At 28.7% G+C, this 20,175-nt stretch overlaps 1 protein-coding gene across 18 annotated transcripts in view; it reads right to left on the bottom strand.

Moving 5' to 3' along the window:
- LOC107997743 (collagen alpha-1(XVIII) chain) overlaps nt 1-20,175 on the bottom strand; it is a 324,989-nt gene that overhangs the window by 20,668 nt on the left and 284,146 nt on the right. For 14 of the 18 annotated variants that reach the window (XM_017056538.3, XM_062082618.1, XM_017056542.3 and 11 more), the window contains 3 exons: nt 9,070-9,156; nt 784-865; nt 289-383 (listed from right to left, as the gene is read on the bottom strand). In XM_017056538.3, coding sequence (XP_016912027.1) covers nt 289-383; nt 784-865; nt 9,070-9,156 — 264 coding nt within the window. The remainder of the gene's footprint in view (nt 1-288; nt 384-783; nt 866-9,069; nt 9,157-20,175) is intronic. The other 4 variants (XM_062082622.1, XM_062082623.1, XM_062082625.1 and 1 more) reach the window with 1 other exon arrangement.

Genomic DNA, 20,175 nt, shown 5'->3' with positions numbered 1-20,175 from the left:
CGATGTGGCTAAAATGTAACAATATGTGTGTATATGTGTAAGTTCGTTTAGAATCTTTATTCATGATCCTGTATTTAACAAGAGAATCAATGTATGAACTTATATATATATATATATAATTATGCGTATAATATTAATTTTAAGATCGATCAATTTCGTGACTGGTTCATTTTACTGGAAGAATGTTATTGAAAATTTATCGAAAATGTTTTCGTCTTTTCCAATTGTATATTCGAATTCAGAGTTTGATAGTTTTAAGATCGCACATCTCGTTATTTTGTTATTTACCTCATCTTGACCAGGTGGACCAGGAGGACCTGGAGGTCCTCTAACGCTCTCACCCTTGTCGCCTTTATCACCTTTCTCACCTTTCGGTCCCTTGTCTAAGAAATTTAAAAAAAGAACATGGTTACAAATCGTTATCATATATCGTTCCGTATAATCTATAATATAACCATAAGTATTCTTTGTCGATCGATATACTATCGAAACCAATGGATTTTCCTTCAATAAGAAGCTAAGAAGAAAATTGATCAAAGATAATCATCGTTTAATACGAAATTCAAAGGGGTATAATATTTCTGGAATTTCGATTCATCTCATCGTGGATTCTCTCGAGGATCCTTTTTGAATATTATATCGACAAAGGATGCCTGTAACGAAGCCTCGGTGATTAAAGAAACGCCATTTAATGGAATTTCGACGTCGCCGCCAGCAGTCAGGATATTTCTTATCTGTGATCTTATGATTAAATAAACTCGCAAATTCCTCGCGATTACTCACAGTCCGGGTTGGGAGGAGGGGGTGTGATGAATGGCGGTGGATTGCTTTCCTCGCTTCTGTCTTCGTCATCCTCTTCTCCGATCTGAAAACGGATGGTAAGAAGAAACGGTGAATAAGAACGCTAACCGTGATTTATATGTCGTTATATGGTAAAAAGGAACGAGAAAAAAATAAAAAGAAAAATAAAAAATAAAAAAAAAAATAAAAAGGAACGAGGAGGAGGAGACCGCTGAAAAGAAAAACGAACAGCGCAAAAGTTTCATCGCTTATGGATGGACGTGATTGATTGCATGTTGCGCTGGGTCGATTTATTTTCGATGGAAAAGCAGAGAAATCGCTCCATTTTCACCAATTTGTTATCAAGCTCGTGGTTAATATAACGCTGCATCAAGGAAATACTTAATTAATGTATTATAGTGATATATAACAATGCAAAGAAATTTTTTTAAAAATATTCTTAAGTATTAATTAATAGAAGAAATTTATTATTAAATTTTTTCTTAATAAATTAATAAATAATCAGGTCTTTTTTTTATCGTTATCGTTATAATATTGTGTAATTTTAAATTTCTGATAATAAATATCGCGCTATTTTTTTATATAGGTATTTTATCGATAAATATTTTTCAGGCTTTAAATAGTTTGCATAATTACGGGAAAACGATTTCTAAAATAATAATACACGACCGAATAATAATATCTATTACATTCTTGTAGAGTAGATATAGATGTGTCCGATCATAGAGAGGCTCTTCTACTTACAGTTTATCCTTACATATGCATGTAACTTATTGTATACTGCGATAAAAGTATATAAAAATATTTTTAACAATATTTTTATCATATTGTATTTTCATTTTCTTTGAGAAGAAAGGGACTTTTCTTACGTAACAAATTTTTAAAAGAAAAGTTGTACCATACTTTACATTATATTGTATAATAAAAGACTTTTAAAAGGTTTTATATCAAGTAGAGAAAGAGAAGCTTTCAATGCTTCTTTTTTTTCTTTGCTCTTTTTAAGAATCACTCTCCACCGTGGAACAAAAAACCGGGTATTTTTCATTCAGGATGATTGACTATTGGCATCAAACAGTTTTAGTTTCTATCGAGTATGTCCTTTCGAGATTAATTAAAGTATTTAAAATTGAAGGATCAATTTTTCGAGTCGGAACTTTTTTCCTCTCGAAAAATGAATGATATCGCACAGGTAGACGGTGATTAATGAACTTTCGGTTAAATCAAGCGGAACGGTTAGCACATATTTGCCCTAAGTACTTTCCAATAATTATTAGCAACGATGCAGATTTATCGAGCCAAACCGCACTTTGACAGTTATTTATCGTTGATTTTGTGGCTCACATATTCTTTTTATCTCGATCTTGATTTAGTTATGTATATAATGATCCTGATAAGATATAAATATCTTTATTTAAATAATAATATAAATATATTTATATAAATTCAAATTGTTCTAATTACGAAGTCATCAATTATCTAAATTTATTTTATACCGTGCGTTGACTTTAAAAAAACTATCACTGATTATAAAAATAATTTAATCGTAAATCAAATATCTGAGAAAATTAAATTTATCGCTTGTAATTAATTAATAATATCTCATTATAATATGAAAATATATTTGTATAAATTGAATTATTTAAAAATTTAAAATAAGTCATTTAACATTAATAAAAAATCTCAAGATTAAAAATAATAGACAACGATTGAATTCAATTTTTCTTCTTCTAACGCCCTTCTAATTCCTTTATTTCTCACAGATGTCGCCACACGTACAGTTCATGAATTGTTAGGATAATTTTTTTATATATTTCTATTTTTTTGAATTGCTCGTTCAAATGGTAATGTAAATTGAAGAATATCAGCTTTCACATATAAAGTATCGCGGATTTTGAATCCCCAAGGGAAATATAATGCAACAACATCGTCGCGTTTACGATCCCTAGCTTCCTTTAAGCGATGCTTTTGGACGACATGAAACTGATTCCACGATTTTCTATAAAAATCTTTATTTGCCGCGAAAATTGCCTTTCGTCCCGTGTAAACGGACAGTGATTTCGAATCGAATATCGTTTCCTCACGAAAATTGCTAGTTATTTCGTTATTTTCGATTCGGCTTGAACAGAGATGCGCGCGATATGTTTGGCAGTATTGTGTTGTATTGTAGATGTTGTACGTTTTCTGTGAAAACGTTGTTACAGGAAGACAATGCTTCATTGTTTCGTTTAGATTAGATTTTCGTTTCGTTCTATCTACGATTAATTAAATGGTTCGACAATTTCTCTTAATCTCGATCGAGGGTTTTAATTATAAGAAGACGAAGACGAAGACGAATTTAGTTTAAATGCAATTTCCTTTTTATTGAATTTAATTAAATAGTCAGTTTTTACTAGAAGATAAAAAGAATCTTTTTTATTTTTTCGAAAAAATTTGCGATGGAAATTTTAAAAAAATATTATTCGCGGAATTAATTGTTTTATTTTTGAAAAAGTTAAATCAATTATATTGAAATTAATTTTTAAAAAAATATAGAATTGATTGAACAATTGTCATTGCATATTTTCCTTTTCAAAACTCTCTATCGAAATTTACTGAATTCACTATTTTTATAATATCTTGAATCTATTTATATTTTAATTCATTTTTTTTATATAAAATTTTCTCTTTTATCTTTTTTCTTTATTTTCAAAAATTTCGATCATTATTTTTAACGATTCATTTTCTCGATCAATCACGAATGGAATTATTTAATAATTAATATTTTAATCGGATCGATGGTACATATGGCAAGTAAGTCACGTTCGAGACAATTTGTAATTCATGTCTTTCTATATACAGAAAGGATAAATTTACATTTCGTGTTAGTAGTACGCACAAGTAAAAGCATGCATGGAAATATTCATTTAGAGAGAATGTATTTTGTTTAGACTTTGTTTACGGATTAAATATTTTTATAGTCCAACTACATTTCGTATAAATACGTTATGTAACAGTAATATGAAACGATTAATTGTTTGATGACAAAAGAGAATCATTAATAAATCTTAATAAAAGTATATATTGAAGTTATATTATATTTAATTTGTTAAGTTTTTTGGAAAAATTTTTTTTAGAATTTTGAATTCTTTTTTGATAATCTTTTTTTTCTTCTTATCAACATATATACTAACCAAATGTAATGTTGATGTATTCCATCTGAGAAAAAATTAAAAAAAAATGAATTGCTAATTAATCTACAGAATTAATTAATATGGAAGATTCGATATAGAAATAAAAAAAAAATTCCAAATTTTAAATCCAATTATTGATATTGAATTTATTGTAATATAATTCTGGACATGTTGCATGTTAATTTTACTTTAAAAAATAGTAACATAGGAGGATAGAAAGTTAAATCTACTTTGATTTCTATCCAGTTACATTTGAAATTCACTTTCGACGCGAAAGTTATAATGAATTTTGATTAATGTGAGGTTAAAACACTGCAGCGGCAAAGAAAATACTCATTTCAATGTTAGTATTATCGAATATTTATGAGTTGAATTAGAATATCAAGGATAAGAGTGAATTAATCATTCTTTCATTTATAAGAAAAATTGAATTTGAATGAAATACTTCTTTATTGTGCTATTTGCGTATTATAGAAGTCTTTTCTGATTTGTCTACGTATCAGAAACTATCTGAAATTATTTCATTATTTTTTCCTTTACTTTTAAATAAATTGAATCATAGGTAACTGTAACAATTTTCTTCGTTTCAATTTATATCTTTTGAAACTCAAATTTAATGGCTTTTTATTAACGGTTCTTATCGTTTACAGCTTATAAAACGGAATTAAACACTCTAAAATTAAGCTAGTTTAAGCTAACTGTTGTGGTTTTAATTCAAATGTATCAATTGATTTTTATCAAACTCTTTATAAAGCAATTAACTTTTGTTAAAGCAATTTTTAGGCATCTTAAAAAAGAAAATTCTAAAAAAATTCTCGTCTCTTCTTCCCAAACAAGTTCTCTAAATAAATCTGTAAATCTATAAAAAAAAATGAATTAATTTAACACTAAATGGAATTCCCTTGAGAAAATAATCTCTGAAATATTCTTTTCTATCCTCATTATTCGTTTCGTTTCAAGCAAAAATAATTAAGAGATTCTTCTGGATTTCGCCAATTTATCGATTCCAAATGGAATTCTCTGGTCGCGGAATCGAAGAACAGAAACAACTTGAAACTAGATCAAATCGATAACCATTCTTAACGCAACAAGAACAATGGAACAAGTTGAATATAGAGGATACCGTTTCATCAGCGCACAAAAGGCATCGACACACAAGTGCACACAGATGAAACTTATGGCCGATCGCAATAATACGTGGCGCGTTATGACGGGAACGACCGCAGGCTGTTCCAGTGAATTCGTTCACCCGGTATATCCTGATCAGCTCCAGCATGCACGGCTGCGTCTTTGCATCTCCGTTCCGGGAGCTTTTCTTCTGAAGTAGGATTTCACGGGTGAAATAAATTCCTCCGGCTTCCTTTTTCTCCCTCCTTTCTTCTCTTTCTTTTCTTTTTCTTCTTCTTCTTCTTTTTTCTTCCTTCGACGGATCGACGAAGATAGGAAATACGAATGAATTTTACGGACAGATCGGTTGACGCGAACGTTCTGGAGAAATTCGTGTCAAAAAGTTGAATGAACGATAATTCTTATTCTTCGTCTTCGTCTAATCTCGAATATTAATTTTCTCTTGGGATAGGATTGTGATAAATGTTATATCGAAGGAAGGAAGTCTTGAATTGATAGATTAGTAGAAATTATAATTTTTATTAACGTTTAATATTTCTTTAGATATCGTAATCTTGCTGTTTTTTTTTTCATTTTTTAAAAAAGTGGATATTATATCACACGAAGTACGTTTAAAATTTTTATAAAAATTATAAATACGAACACTTTAATGATATAGATGAGATTATTGCAAAATATATTCCGTATACGAGGGAAAAGAGAGACAATAACAATGTGCCAAAAAAGTTTTTTTGTCGAAATTACAAAACATTTTAGTGGTGCACCACTTCGTTAAAATTTGGGTAAAGTATGTTGTCCTTTCAACCTTAATTTAAACGAGGCAGGCGGAAAGTAGTCCACCAAAGCCAAATCTAGCGAGGAATTGTGTACAACGGCTCCCCCTTTGCGGAAGAATTGTTTGTCAGTGGTTCCATTGTGGGATAGCATATTGCTGGTTAGGAAGATAAGGGTGAAAGCGTGTTTATATTTGCTGACCGGTGTGTATAATAAAGATGATCGTACATTGTTGGAATTTTATTACGATACAAGTGCTTGAAACACGATGAATTTGTCACGTGAATTAAACTTTAATGAGATATGCCTTTGAACGAAATTAAACGGATATAACTGAACGTAAACACTTTCAACATCTATACGTATAACGTGAATACTTTATGCGTAATTTTATTTTTATATATCAAAAAAATTGAAACGTGAAAATATAAAATAGGATAAATATACATTGTTTTTAATGGAGAAAAAAAAATAGAAACGATTAATTGATTCTAAGATTAATTATTCGTTAAAATAATTTTGACTTATATATATTTTTTTCGCTAAATAATCATAAAATCGGTCAACGAATATAATTATTTTAATTCATTCTTGCTTAAAAAATATTATTCGTATTCTAAAAAGGATAACGATAGAGGAATATATCGTTTTACGCCCATGTCCGAGTTATGATCGACTTTTCTACTGAAAGTTTATCTTTTCATTTCCAAATTCAAATATAATTCATTCAGATATAATTCATACTTTCTCTGCAAGTCACTACGACCTTCTAACAACATTCTAAATTCTATTTCAATTATTTCAATTATCCTGTTTCAATTATTCAACTTCGAAGTCGATTCGAGTTTATTCGACCGTAAACGAGAAGAATCTTCTCGATAAACGTTCCTCTTCCATTGCCACTATTCGAAGGTCGAATCGAATACACTGAGGCCAAAAGGACAAATCAATTCTAGTTGGCAAATTAACTTGGGCAAAGCTAGATTGTCTCGTCTAATTGCTAAAGTGAATGGTTAGATGACGAGAATCAAAGTTCATCGATCGTTTCTACTTTCTTGTATATGGACACTTTCTTTTATTTTACAAAAAAATAATTTTGTCACTCGAAATTCTTTATTGATCTATCTCTTTCAATAATTTCAATTTTTATATTATTTTTCTTTCTAAAATAATAATTTACAATTATAAAAAGATTCTCACCACTAAAATGTTCTATTTTATTAATAAGAATAATTTTTTGAACTAGTTCATTAATTATTCCTTTTCTATCAATCTCAAATTATCGTTAATCTCAATCTTTTCTTTAAAATAAAGTAGTATTACAAAAACTTTAAGTGATGCTCAATCGATTCAAAAATCCAAATCTCATATTCCATCTTGAGTATAACTTGTACTTATAAGACGACGATTCTTTCAGCTTAGTTATAATTACTTTAATCGTCAAAAGATTTAATACAGATTGGTTAAGTTTGAGGAGTGGATGTCACGTCGTGGAACTTCGTTTGGATTAAGAGGAATTCTGGAAACGATGAAGGTGAAAGCTTTGGAAATCTTTCTAAGAGAGAATCGTTTTCGGCACGATCATTGGATGCTAGATCAGAATTTTCAAGATTATACTCTCAGTGTTCCCGAAGATTATCCCCATAAAACGAACATGCTCTTCTTTTAACGTTGGAGAGTTCTCCAGGCAATTCTTTCCAACTTATCGAAGCGTATGTATAAACAGTTTCAATTAAAACGTTTCGAAATAAAAGTTTCCTTTATCCTCGATCATTTTCACTTTGTATCTCATTTCGAACAAATTAATCATAGAGTCATAGAGTTATTTTTAAACAATGAAAGTAGTAATTTTCAATTGATCGATATTTTGGGAAAAGAGACTTTATAATTATTTCAGAATCGTATATGATGTTTAAAATTTGAAAGGAATTGAGAAAAATTGTATAGAACGTTATAGTTGATTATAAATATACAAAGATTGGGGGAAAAAATGGGAGGAAAAAACGAAATTATAAATTATTTGCTTATTACAAAAAGAGGATGATAATTTGAAAAAATTTATGAAGCAGTATTTTAACAGATTTTGTTGATACATTGAAAAAGATAATGTTGAAAATAAATTTAAGATTTTAAGAATTATATTATTACACTCACTTTTTATATGATAATATATGTAAATAGGTTATTTTCGATGAATATTTATTTCTTGTTTAATTAATCATCGCAAATGCACGTCAACATAATTTTTAAATTTTTCTTTCACATCGGTGTCATACGCGACCATAAATTTATAAGTTAAATTTATAAGTTGGTTTACTTTCAGTCACCTGCTGGTTTATATTTGAAATAAATTTAAAATATTTACAGATTTGTTTACTTTCATTTTTCATATTCATCAGGAGAAAAATGTATATATTTTAGTTGTTTTATATCGAATTATATTAATACAAAGATTTACTTTATATTAGAATATGTAAATATATTATTCTTTTATTTTTATTATGTTCATTCCCATATACACATCGTATAAATAAATAAAAATTCCCGAGGTAAAAATATACAGATGAACAAAATAACTTGATATGGAATACCTCGCTTTAATCTTTAATTTTTAACAGAATTAAAAAGCGTTTCAAATAAAACTTTGATAGTGTAATTAATAATGCATTAAATTTTTATTTGAAACATTTTTTCATATTATCAATAACATATTCATTAATTAAATTATTCTGTTCTTGTATATCCGCTTAAATAATTAAAGAAGCAAAGTTAGTCTCATAATATAAAGCATTAAATAGTTAAATCCAATTATCACGATTAAGCGTGAATTGCTATCGAAATTGGTTATTTCTAGAAGAAAAAATTCAGTAATTGTTATCAGTTATATTCAGTTACTGTTAGTTAATTGTAAAGTTAGTGACAATTACGAGTTAACAAGCGTGAAAGATTTTTTTTTCCCCTTTTCTTTCAGCTGATTGGATTTTTCAAACCCTCATAGATCTTTCGATCTATCGAAAGATCGTTGTTTGAAATTTGCCAGGTCGTGCGTTCGAAATTTGTATTTCCTTAACTTACAAAGTTGTCGAGACACGAAGTTCTCGTGTTAATGGAATTAATTATGGTTATGCTGCTTGCGAAACAAATAATTAGCGAGTGCGACAAGTTTTCAGCTGATTCAACTCATCATTTAACTCACGTCTGTCAAATTAATATCAAATCCTGAACCATTATCGATCACCTCGTTATCGATTTCACCTGAGCCGAGATCCACATCTTGGTCGAACTATAAAAAAAATTTGTAATTAGAATAAAAAGTGATTGGAGAGGAGAATTAGAATTCTTTTTTTTCTCTTCATGAAAATTTATTGTAACAAGGTATGTTGTGTGATTGAAAATAACAGACTTTACTGATTTTATATTTTGAATTCGTATTAAATAACACGAGGAAAAATCTTAGACCGATATTTTAAATTAATTGGCATTCATGATCTGTAAACTGATCATTTATCAGAAAAATAATACCAAATATAGAACTTACTTAAGCACTCGTTAAACATCTAATTTTACAACTTTAAATTGAATGTTAAATTATTCGAAAAGATGAAAGGAAAATTTGAAAATAATTAATGTGCTTTTTAATTTTGTTAAAAAATCTTCACCATAAAATTTCTATCCATTATTTCCCGTATAATATTCTATTTCACAATGTGGAATATTATACTCGTGAAATAGGATTAAAAGATAGATACATTTCATTTGCAGTATAAATATCATTAACGATATCGTATCGTATACCGATAATGGTTAAGTGGTACGTGCATCATCGATATCGGTATCGTAATGAGCTATATGTTATACGAATATTACAAACAGGATAATTAATTGTCTTTAATATTATGTAATATGCAACGATCCTTATTCTCAATTTTACATTAAACATAAATATATAAATTTACATAGCGTAAAATAAACATATATAATTGCGAAGTCAAATACAGAGTTAAACAAACCGGGTTAATTTCTCTATTCCGTCAATTTCTACAACTGGAAATTAGTCTTGCTATAATATTATTGTTTCGCATATAATTTTCCACTGGAATGTTCTCCAGAACAATTTCTAATTAACAGTTTTCTTCGAGCAATATCTAGTTATTGTCGAAGTAATTTTATGAAAGCTCAAGTTCAAAAAATCAAGATTGTAAGAAGTTTTTCTTACGCATAAAATAATTCAAAGTGTAATTTTTTTTTGATATTTTGAATAATATATAGGAACTGATTATTAATTTTAATTCGTCTTTAATTTATATTATTTATATATTTTTAAAGTATTCACAGTTTAATGAAATGCTATTCTTTGACAAATATTAATCATAATTGATATTTTTATATTTAAATTATATTTTTAGAATAATTTATAGCAGATGTATAAAATTATCATCTTAATTTATAAGCAGATCGAATCAAAAATTCAAATCCGACCATTGTTGCATTAATTATACCGTTGAATTAACGAAGCATAATTGAAACGTTCGATTGAATCCCATCTTTAATTGTTTGAATATTAAATAACTCATTATTTAAATTTCTATTTTACATGGTATTCCAACTCGAAAATTGATTGTCTTTCGTTAAAAATATTTTTATCCTCGGATCTTCGAGAATGTCTAAAAAAACTTCACAATCGTACACCCTATAATAAATATAGTAGAAATAAAAAATGTGAAATCTCTTAAATAAAACAAATTTTATTAACTCCAAATTAATACTATATTATTTATTCCTACAAATTTTTACTTAAACAATTTTGCAAGTTAAAAAAACAATTCTAATCTGATCTTTTTCAAATTTTTCAAATTCCATGGAAAGCAAAATAATTTTAAATTTTCGATCAGGAATTCATTTAAATGATCGTTCGAACGGATCATTGGCAACTGGAAAGTCAAACTTCCGATCGAAATTAGAAACTAATCCACTTAAACACACCCCGTGTAATGCGCTTTACACGTTGTTAACACAGCCGTTGTCATTCCGTATACACGGGCGGACAGGGCTTAATTAATCTCATTTCGACGATTTCTGATCGAACACGTCCCTGTCCCACCCTTTTCAATTATTCGAGGAGCCAAGATACCAAGCTTGCCAGTTTCGCTCAGATGATTAATTTGATCAATCCCACAGTGGAAAATTCATTTAATAACACAGCAGTTAAAAATTAAACGAACTTGAGGGCATATTTATATTTATTGAAACGAATATTTCATTTGAATTTTGATCGACTTTTTCATCCTTCGCTTTCTCCATTGTCGATCACTCTTCGAATGTAATTATAATTTTTTACAATTAAATGGTTGAAGTAATTAAAATATTAGGAGAATAAATGTATTGAGTGAAGAATATCTTGTGAATAATTATAACGTATTTATAAAATTTATTAGAGAAGAGAGAGGTACGTTTTTATATTGTTTTTTTCAGAATTTCAAATATATAATAATAATAAATAAGATATTTTTAATAATCATGCCATAAGCATAATTATAAAATATATATGAATTGAAATTGAATCTCATAAAAGAAAAATTAATTCTTATACGAAATTTATTTATGGATGATCGATTATCATTGGGAAAAGAAATCAGAATTATTTTCTGGTTTTAATAAATATTTCAACGGATTAATTGCTCCTACTTCAAAAATTAAAAATTTTATTGAAATATTCGCATTAAGAATGTCTAATCAATCGTGACAAGAATATGACAAAATATGTTCAGAAATATATTCTTAAATAAAATTAATAATTTTGAGTATGATCAATATTTGAACACATTGAACACATTAAAACAAAAAGAACATTTAAATAAAATTTTTGAGAATATATTTATACCAAAGAAAAAGTTGTAATTATGGGAGCGATTGTTTGTTCAAACTGAACAAAGGAATATTTATAGTGAAGTGTTTGCGTGATACCGAGTATAGTTTGCATATAAATTGCGTTCGATTCTTGTTTACTTGTTTCCTTGACAAAGGTTGCTTAATCCTTTTGAAACTAAAAAGAAGAAAAAAAAAAGTTATTGTAGCGAAACAGAAGTAATGTTATATATTCCACCGTATTGTACTTTCCATTGTACTTTTTACTAATGTTTTTCGAAATCTTGTAAACCTTCCGTAATGGAACACGGAGTTAGATTTCAAAAATGTGAGAATGAAAGAAATGAAACTTTGTCTCGCGATCTAATAGAGTAGATCATATTTGATTTCATGATTTAACGATGAAGATTATTGTTCTACAAGTTGATTCAGCGTTAATGAAAACATTTTCCTTTCTTATTCAACATAATTAATTAACAAACCATGATAATAAATAAATCAATTAATTTTAAAACAGATCTTTTTGTAATTATTTCTATTCTTTATGTTATATTTTCAATTAATACTAATCAATGTATTTGCTGTGTATGAAATTTTTCATGTGCAATAATAGGCAATAGTGTTTCTATTATATTTTATTATTTAATACCTATAAGATACTAGTATCTCAATTTGGTCCTCTTCGTTTTTGAAAATCTCAAAACTTTCATTTGGATTTCCAATCCGTTTTTATATTGCGAGTTTTAATATATTTTAATATATTTTATTCGTGGTTTTTTAGATCATAACCAATAGAGAAATGTTTATAGAATGTTTATCGAGATATTTAAAGTTTGCAGAAAATTAAAATATTAGATCAGAAGAGAATGTTGGAAGCATATTATTATTGATTTCGTTTTACAGTGGAATCGATACTCAAGTTTCTTTTCTCTTTTTATTTTCTTGCGCCCAGATTCATTATTCGTCATTCGCAATTAAAATCGGTGGCGATAAATTCATGAATTTCATTATGCAAATAATATCGTGATAATTTGTTTCGAGTGATAAAATACTCGTGTCGCGGTCTCTGGGGGATTTTAACTGGCTGTGAACAAGACAATGAGCAATATTCTAATATTAAAAAGAACAATGGACGATAATACTTCTTATTCAATATAACAAACGAGGAATGAAAATTCGTAATAAAAGCAAAATATACGTATAATTTTATAATCGATCTTACTTTTAAAAATGATCTGATAAACTGGAAGAAGGGGAAAAAGTTAAATAATGAATATCATAATATTTCTTTATAAATAAACGTTCTTATCTAAATATGTCAATAAATTTAATTAATTTTGTTACATTTAATCAGCTTATAATTGATTTTACTATAAAAGGATAAAAATACAATAATAAAATAAAATAGCGTTAATTAACTTTATTAAATTTTATATTTATAAATATACCAAGAGAATGTATAAATATTACCAATAATGTCATCGATAAAATTGAAACTAATCAAGTTTCAAGGATCGATAAAAATTATAAGCTGGTTTCCAGCCAGCTTAAATTTACCATTATGTCATTTAACAACAAGATAGCACGATATACGAGGATATTCCTATATTATTTCACAATAATTAATACAGTGCGCTCGCAGTATCCGGGTGTATTTCAATTTTGATCGAAACAGATTTATCTAGTTTCGCAATACGCGAGCCCAAGATTCGATATCTTGTATCAATTTGTGTTTCAATATCCTGGTTGATCCTAAAATTTAAAGTGCCGTTAAAATCGACGATGTACAGTGTCGATCAATTTCGAGAATCTTTTTTCTTTTTTTAAAATCTAATTAAAGTATTATTATCTTAAAAAAAATATGTATTTCGAAATGAAGAAGACTAACGTTGATTTCTATGACGATGATTATTTTAAAGTGAAGGTGAAAATAGTCGGGAAATTTTATATAAATAAAATCTGAGTTGTGGAAAGAGGTGAAATCAAATTTTTGACCGGTAATGTACGCTTAAATTGATACACGTCTATATATACGCACGTAAGTCTCACATTTCACATTTAATTATTTTTTAGAAATTGAAGCCGAGAACGAGCTTCGTGCAAACAGGAAATATGGAAACAGGAATATAATTCGAGATACTTCATCCACTAATTTACCAGTAACTTAGTCCAATTATGAATTTTATAATTTATTTTCGAATTCATAATATTTCGAATTTTCTATTTTAATCTTGTTTATTTATTATAAAAAATTATGAATACCAGATTCTTTATATTTGCTATAAATATCAATTTGCAACGCACACGTATTTTTATCAAAAATCAAAAGTTACGAGTATTGATTTATTCTGAAAATAAAAATAAGTTTAACGAGAGAATATAAGACTTTTACTTGTAGATCACAATCATTACACTTTACTAGTCGTGGCGTGTTTGATCATTTTGATTTATGGACGGTGATCCGAGGTCGGCTCGGATTAACCGTGTACAACCCTCTTACCTTTCACTGTGAACCAACGTGTCAGCCAATTAAGCATGAGCAGAAAAGTCCACAAGCTTCTCTCGGTATAGGATAAAATAAATTTCTTCTACGATAAATTAAATTAATTTGCGTGTTAAATTTTTTTCGGAAGTAGTTCATTAAGCAAACAAGTTTTCTCGTACGATACTAATTGTTAAATTTAAATTTCGAGTTTATCATCGGAAGATTTGATTTGGTTTTTTATTTTTTTAATTAAAACTTTTTTCTCTCTCTCTTTTTTTAGAGTTGAAAAATTAAATCCATTTAAAATTCGAACATCCACTGTCTTAATCTATGTTTTAGAGTTCGAAATTATTTCTCTTACTTAAAATTTCACGAATAACTAAATAGACGAATGCAGATGTGTTGCCCTCTCTTATTTAATTAATATATTTCCAATTTAAAAATTTCTTTCTTCGGTTATTTTTAAAAAATAATAACATTCACAATAACACGAATTAAAAAGAGATTTAAAAATCTCTATTTTTAATAACAATCAATTCGACTTGACACGTTTCTCTTTTCTAAAGTATTCAAATCCTCTTCTCGTCCAAATGTCATCGATATCTCTTTACCATGTATTTCACATGCACAAAATTTCTTCATAAATCTTCTTCATAAATCTTCGACACGATTCCTTTTTCTCTCTCTCTCTTCCCCTCAAAATCGCGCTCAAATTTATCTCGATTATTTAGCAAAAGTTAAATCTCCAAGTTCTCCTTTATATTTAAAAGGGTAACGTTCTTGCCGTGAAACGCGCCGTGGTATCGAGATATCGAAGGCCCAGCCAGTTACTCACCGGTCGAATATTTGTAGCCTCTCGTTCTGTAGTCAAGTTGTTTTAAATGTTTCCCAGTTTCTCGTGCGGCGATATCTTATCGATTACGACCGACACGACCCGCTTTTTTCCCACCTTTGGATATCGAGAAACCGTACGTTCGAGAGGAGCGTACATCAGGAGCACTCTCGACCCCGATCTATCCGAGCAGAAATCCAAAATATTCGTCGATGCAAAACACCGATTCGGTTGACAATATGACGATCACGAAGACATTTATCTCGTCAGAATTTTCCAATTCTGTTTCTCCAAATCTTCCTTCCACTTTTTCTCCCTCTCAGTATTGCCGAAATGCTGAAAGGAGAGCTTGGAGAGATGTTTTGCGTTTAAGATGTACTTACAGAATATTTTTGGACGATTTTAGAAAATTATCATCTTACTTCCTTTAACTAGAATTGCTCACAACTTGCAGTAAATAAGCTCCTATATATATATATATATATGTATCTTTTTTTTTGAACTCTTCTTGGGACAAAGGTGTCCCATGAATATATTAACATTCCGTGTATATATATATATATACTTGTCGCCACTTTAATTCGCAACATCGCATACACCTCCACATAAGAATTTCTCCCAAACACGTTACCGCCGAAGCAATTTAAAGAATTTTCTTTTGTCTGACCCCGTCCTGGCACGTTAAATATTTTCATTCTATTTTCATTCCTCCCCCGTTGTAAAATTCAGAACGCGAATTCATTTCAGGTCATGGAAAAAGGATGGGGAGACTGGGAAGAAAGAGAGGGGAAAAAAAGAAAGGAAAAAAGAGAAAAAAAAAATGGATGCAAGTGCCGGGATGAAAAAAGAAAAGGAAAGAAAATGTCGCTTTATTTCGTTCGCAACGATTTGAAAAGGAGGCGCGCGAAAGCGTGAAATCGCGTGAAAAAAAGGATTTTAAAAGTTTAACAAACGAATCACACGTCGTATCTCTTTTAATTGGTGGAACAGCTCGCGTGAAAAAATTGCTCGATTCGAGGATGAACGGGGGGATGAAGGATCACTTCGTGTCACTGTCTACGACCTTATCGTGTTCCGGAAAGGGGGAGGATTTCCTGAATGAGCCGGGATTATGCTCTCGTTTTAATGGTTCTAGCCTGGCTGGGTTTGCTTTCGATGAATTTCACCTTCTCTTTTTCTTTCGATTGTTGGAATTAGTTTGACGTGGGTGAGGGATCGATGAGTTAAGTGGGATAAAAATAAGATCCTTAAATTTGTAAAAAAAAAAAATGCAACAATGATTGTTTTAATAAAATTAGATACACGACTGGAAGCGACAATAAAAGATTGATTATATTAATTAACGATTCTTTCATTTCACTTAAACTTGAGACAGAAAGAAATTTAATCCTTGGATGGATTAAAATATATCTAAATTTTTAAGTATTTTACATATTATTTTATATATGTACATAATATAAATATTTTCCTCTAGATTAGACTAACTTTTTAACTTGATGTTTAATGTTAATTACATAAGAGATATCAGGCATTTAATTTGTCCCATTAAGGGCAAAGAAATGCACAGTACGGGAACGAGATTATGAACACGTTTATCCGTAATTTATCATACTACCAATTGTCACAGAAATTCGCTCTATTAAGGCAAGATCTCCTTGGCTTCTCATTAAGATCCCGGAAATTCCATTTACTTCCCTTGCATCTAAATTTCCATGAAAATGCGTTCGTCCCGGGAAAATTCCGGTTATAAAACAGAATTAATTTAACTGCGGATTTCACGCAAAATGATTTAACAACGATTGCAGTAGATGAACGAAGAATTAAGTAATAATATTAGAACCAAGAAACGAATAGACGCAGAATGGTAAGTTACAAAGTTTCTGACGCGATATACTGAAATAATAGCACAGTATTAATTCACAAGAAAATTATATATATATATATTTATCTAAATTATATATTTTTCTTACGTAAGAATGTTTTCATTTCTTCGATCAAAGTCACAAAGCACATTTAAAACCCTTAAAAAAGGGCAACACGAGGTATTACCCTTGAAATGAATATTCAGCGCACGTGTTCGTCGAATACTTCGCGTACTATATCACACGTGTGTGAAAACACGTTTAAAATATTATTATAACATTCACGACAGGGAATCTACGATCCCATTTGCAATACAATCCCACGTGCGCTATTTTATATGACTCATAATGACTTTTGAACGAATGAAAAAAAAAAAAAAAAAGAAAAAAAGAACAAAAAAACTAATCAAACTTTTTTTCATAGGAAAAAATTTTCATGAAAATCGTAACTTAAGATTAAACATTAACCAGGAAACTGTTTTTTAATTTTAGCCAGAATCGCTTCGATGAATATACAAAAAGATTTCGGTGAGTGCTTCAGAATAATAAAATCATTTCGAATAGAGTATTAAGAGGATAGAAATGAAAAAGACAATGATCGTGCATATACAGATATATATAGCCTCGATAACGATATCGTTTTTATTAATAAAATTTATTAATGATACTTGACGTGCGATATTATATAGAATTTAAACGCGCAATTATTTTGAAATGCGTAATATAGATTTTGCAAAAATCATTTTTTACAATCACTAGAATAAAAAAATAATATATCTGGAAAAATTAAAATTTTATAAAATAATTTTATAAAAAAGATTGAATATTTTAGAATTTATATATGAATTGTAATACGTTAAATTATAGTACGTTAATTAATTTTTTAAATTATATAGTGTGTAATAATAATAATAATAATTTTTAAATTAGCAATGATACAGAATCTAATAAAATTTTGTTTTATATCTTCTAACTTGTATTAATTTTAATAATAATCAACGTTGGATAAGAAAAAATTAAGTATGCACATAAGATAAAATGAATAAAATTAAAGAATTTTACTTTTATTACGATTTTTTTAAAAACATATGTATAATGATCATCATAGATATGGCGCTTAATACAATTTCTGGATGTGCTCGTTTACTGAATACGCTAAAAAAGAGAGTTAATGAAAAATCGATTCTCTCATCTCATCCAATTCCAACTTGGATATTAAAAGAAATAAAAAAAATTAGTACCACTAATAAATTTAATTCCCCGTCTATATGATAAAGAACTTTGATAATAAGTATCTATCATCATATTGAATTTTTATATCAACATCAGAAGAGTTGAAAAACATTTGAAATAGTTTAACAAAACAATGTGTGATATTAAGAAAGTTTTCCAACATAGATTAAAAAGACTAATAAATTAATGAACTTCCTTCGTAATTAGCATTAAAAGCAATCCCTCGAGAAATATTTTCAACGTTAATCGTTAAAAATGTAGAAGATGATACATTTTTAGAACTAATATTACAGATATCAGATATAACGATCGCGTTTACAACTACTTTTAAACATAAATTTGTAAAATGATATTTTTCTAATAATTGAGAAGACATTATTTAAACATCGTCGAGGTAATTTTATTTTTATAAAAAAATAAATATAATTTATATGAAAATATTATATCAAGATTGTAATGTAATATATCCGTAGAATTTAAATATCTAAATATTTATACGAGTTATATAATCTTTCGTTCATTTTAAAAATATTATTTATCTGTCTGAACATTTTCACAGAATAAAAATCTCTGTGTTTTTTGCATGCTAAATAAAATAACGAACGAAAAAAACATCTTATGTTGAAACACCATAACTTTCGTGATACGTAGCCATCACAGGCTATTCTTGATGGTGTATTTTAAATTATTATCGTTTCTCAGCAATTTTAGAAACGCATGCGACTATGAATTTACGATCACGGGTATGCAATAACATCAAATTTTCATAATTGTATCGCTGGCAAGAATGCTTATGCGGAATCATTACCTTATATTACGTTATTGAATCGTTTTTGATATCGTGCGATTAATTTTCGTTTCCTCGTCATCAAACTACGGATTTTTATACAAATATCCTTAATATTATATATCTTTTCTATATTCTATATAAATTTACCATGAAATTTACCTCAAAACTCGATTAAATCCTATTTAAAATTAGGAAAACTTTAAACCGCTATAATTCCGAAGATAATGACTTCCGGTCAACGAATGAACGATCATTAGAAGCGCAGATTCTTCCTTTCTAAAACGCTTTTTGATTTTTCTCCATACGACTTCCGGTTTTCGAGATATCATCGTGTAAAGAAAAGGTTAATTTTTCATCATTTATTATCCCCGTCTTTGTTGTTTACTCGGATCTTTCGCTCGCACCTCGTCTCACTGACCTACCCCAAACTCCAGACGAGTGACAGACGCGATTCCTGGAATTAGTACGCACTTCCAGATAAAAATATGGGTCACTGGGTCGCGAGTTCATTCATAATCTCTGCGCTGTCTTAAATACTTTGAATCTCTCTATCTCGAAAACCGATTGAGATATCGATATGGAACAAAAACGGAATTAAATGGCATAGTTTTCTTTATTTCTTCTATGTCTTTTGATAACAAAATTTTTAATTTTTCTTTTTTACTGAAAAATTTCATTTATGAGTTTATATCAATGATTTATTGATAAAATGTATTTAGAGATATAATTCATCATATTTTTATATAATTTTCCATTGATTGAATATTTAAACACTTTTTGGATAGATAAAAGCTTCGCAGTCTATTTCTCACAAATTTTTTGCATATTCATATTTCGTATTCTTGATAATTTAAGGCAGGTCATATCGATTATGTGTATGTATATTATATCGAGCTAATAATATTGTAACTGAATTATAAATGTTCGCTAAAATTGCGTAGTTTCAACGTTATTCGCTCTTCATGGCACATATTAGTTCGCATAAATCCCTGCCCTCGGAGCGAAACGTAAGTTTTATATTTCTAAAGCGATGAGAAAGATAGCTGGGCCAATAGAAACATAAAATTCTTCCCTATCGTAAAGTTCTTAAAAAATGGGACCTTATTCTGTACAAAAAATTGGCAATCTATCTATCTGTCTCCTACGTTTAAATAAAAATACTTTCTGAATCAAATTACTTCCTACTTCTTTGCGCTTCACGTACATTTTCAAATAACTGTTCAACCAACTTTTCG

This window comes from Apis cerana, linkage group LG11 (genome assembly GCF_029169275.1).
Source record: "Apis cerana isolate GH-2021 linkage group LG11, AcerK_1.0, whole genome shotgun sequence".
Lineage (NCBI taxonomy): Eukaryota > Metazoa > Arthropoda > Insecta > Hymenoptera > Apidae > Apis > Apis cerana.
This window is presented reverse-complemented; position numbering and strand designations above follow the sequence as displayed.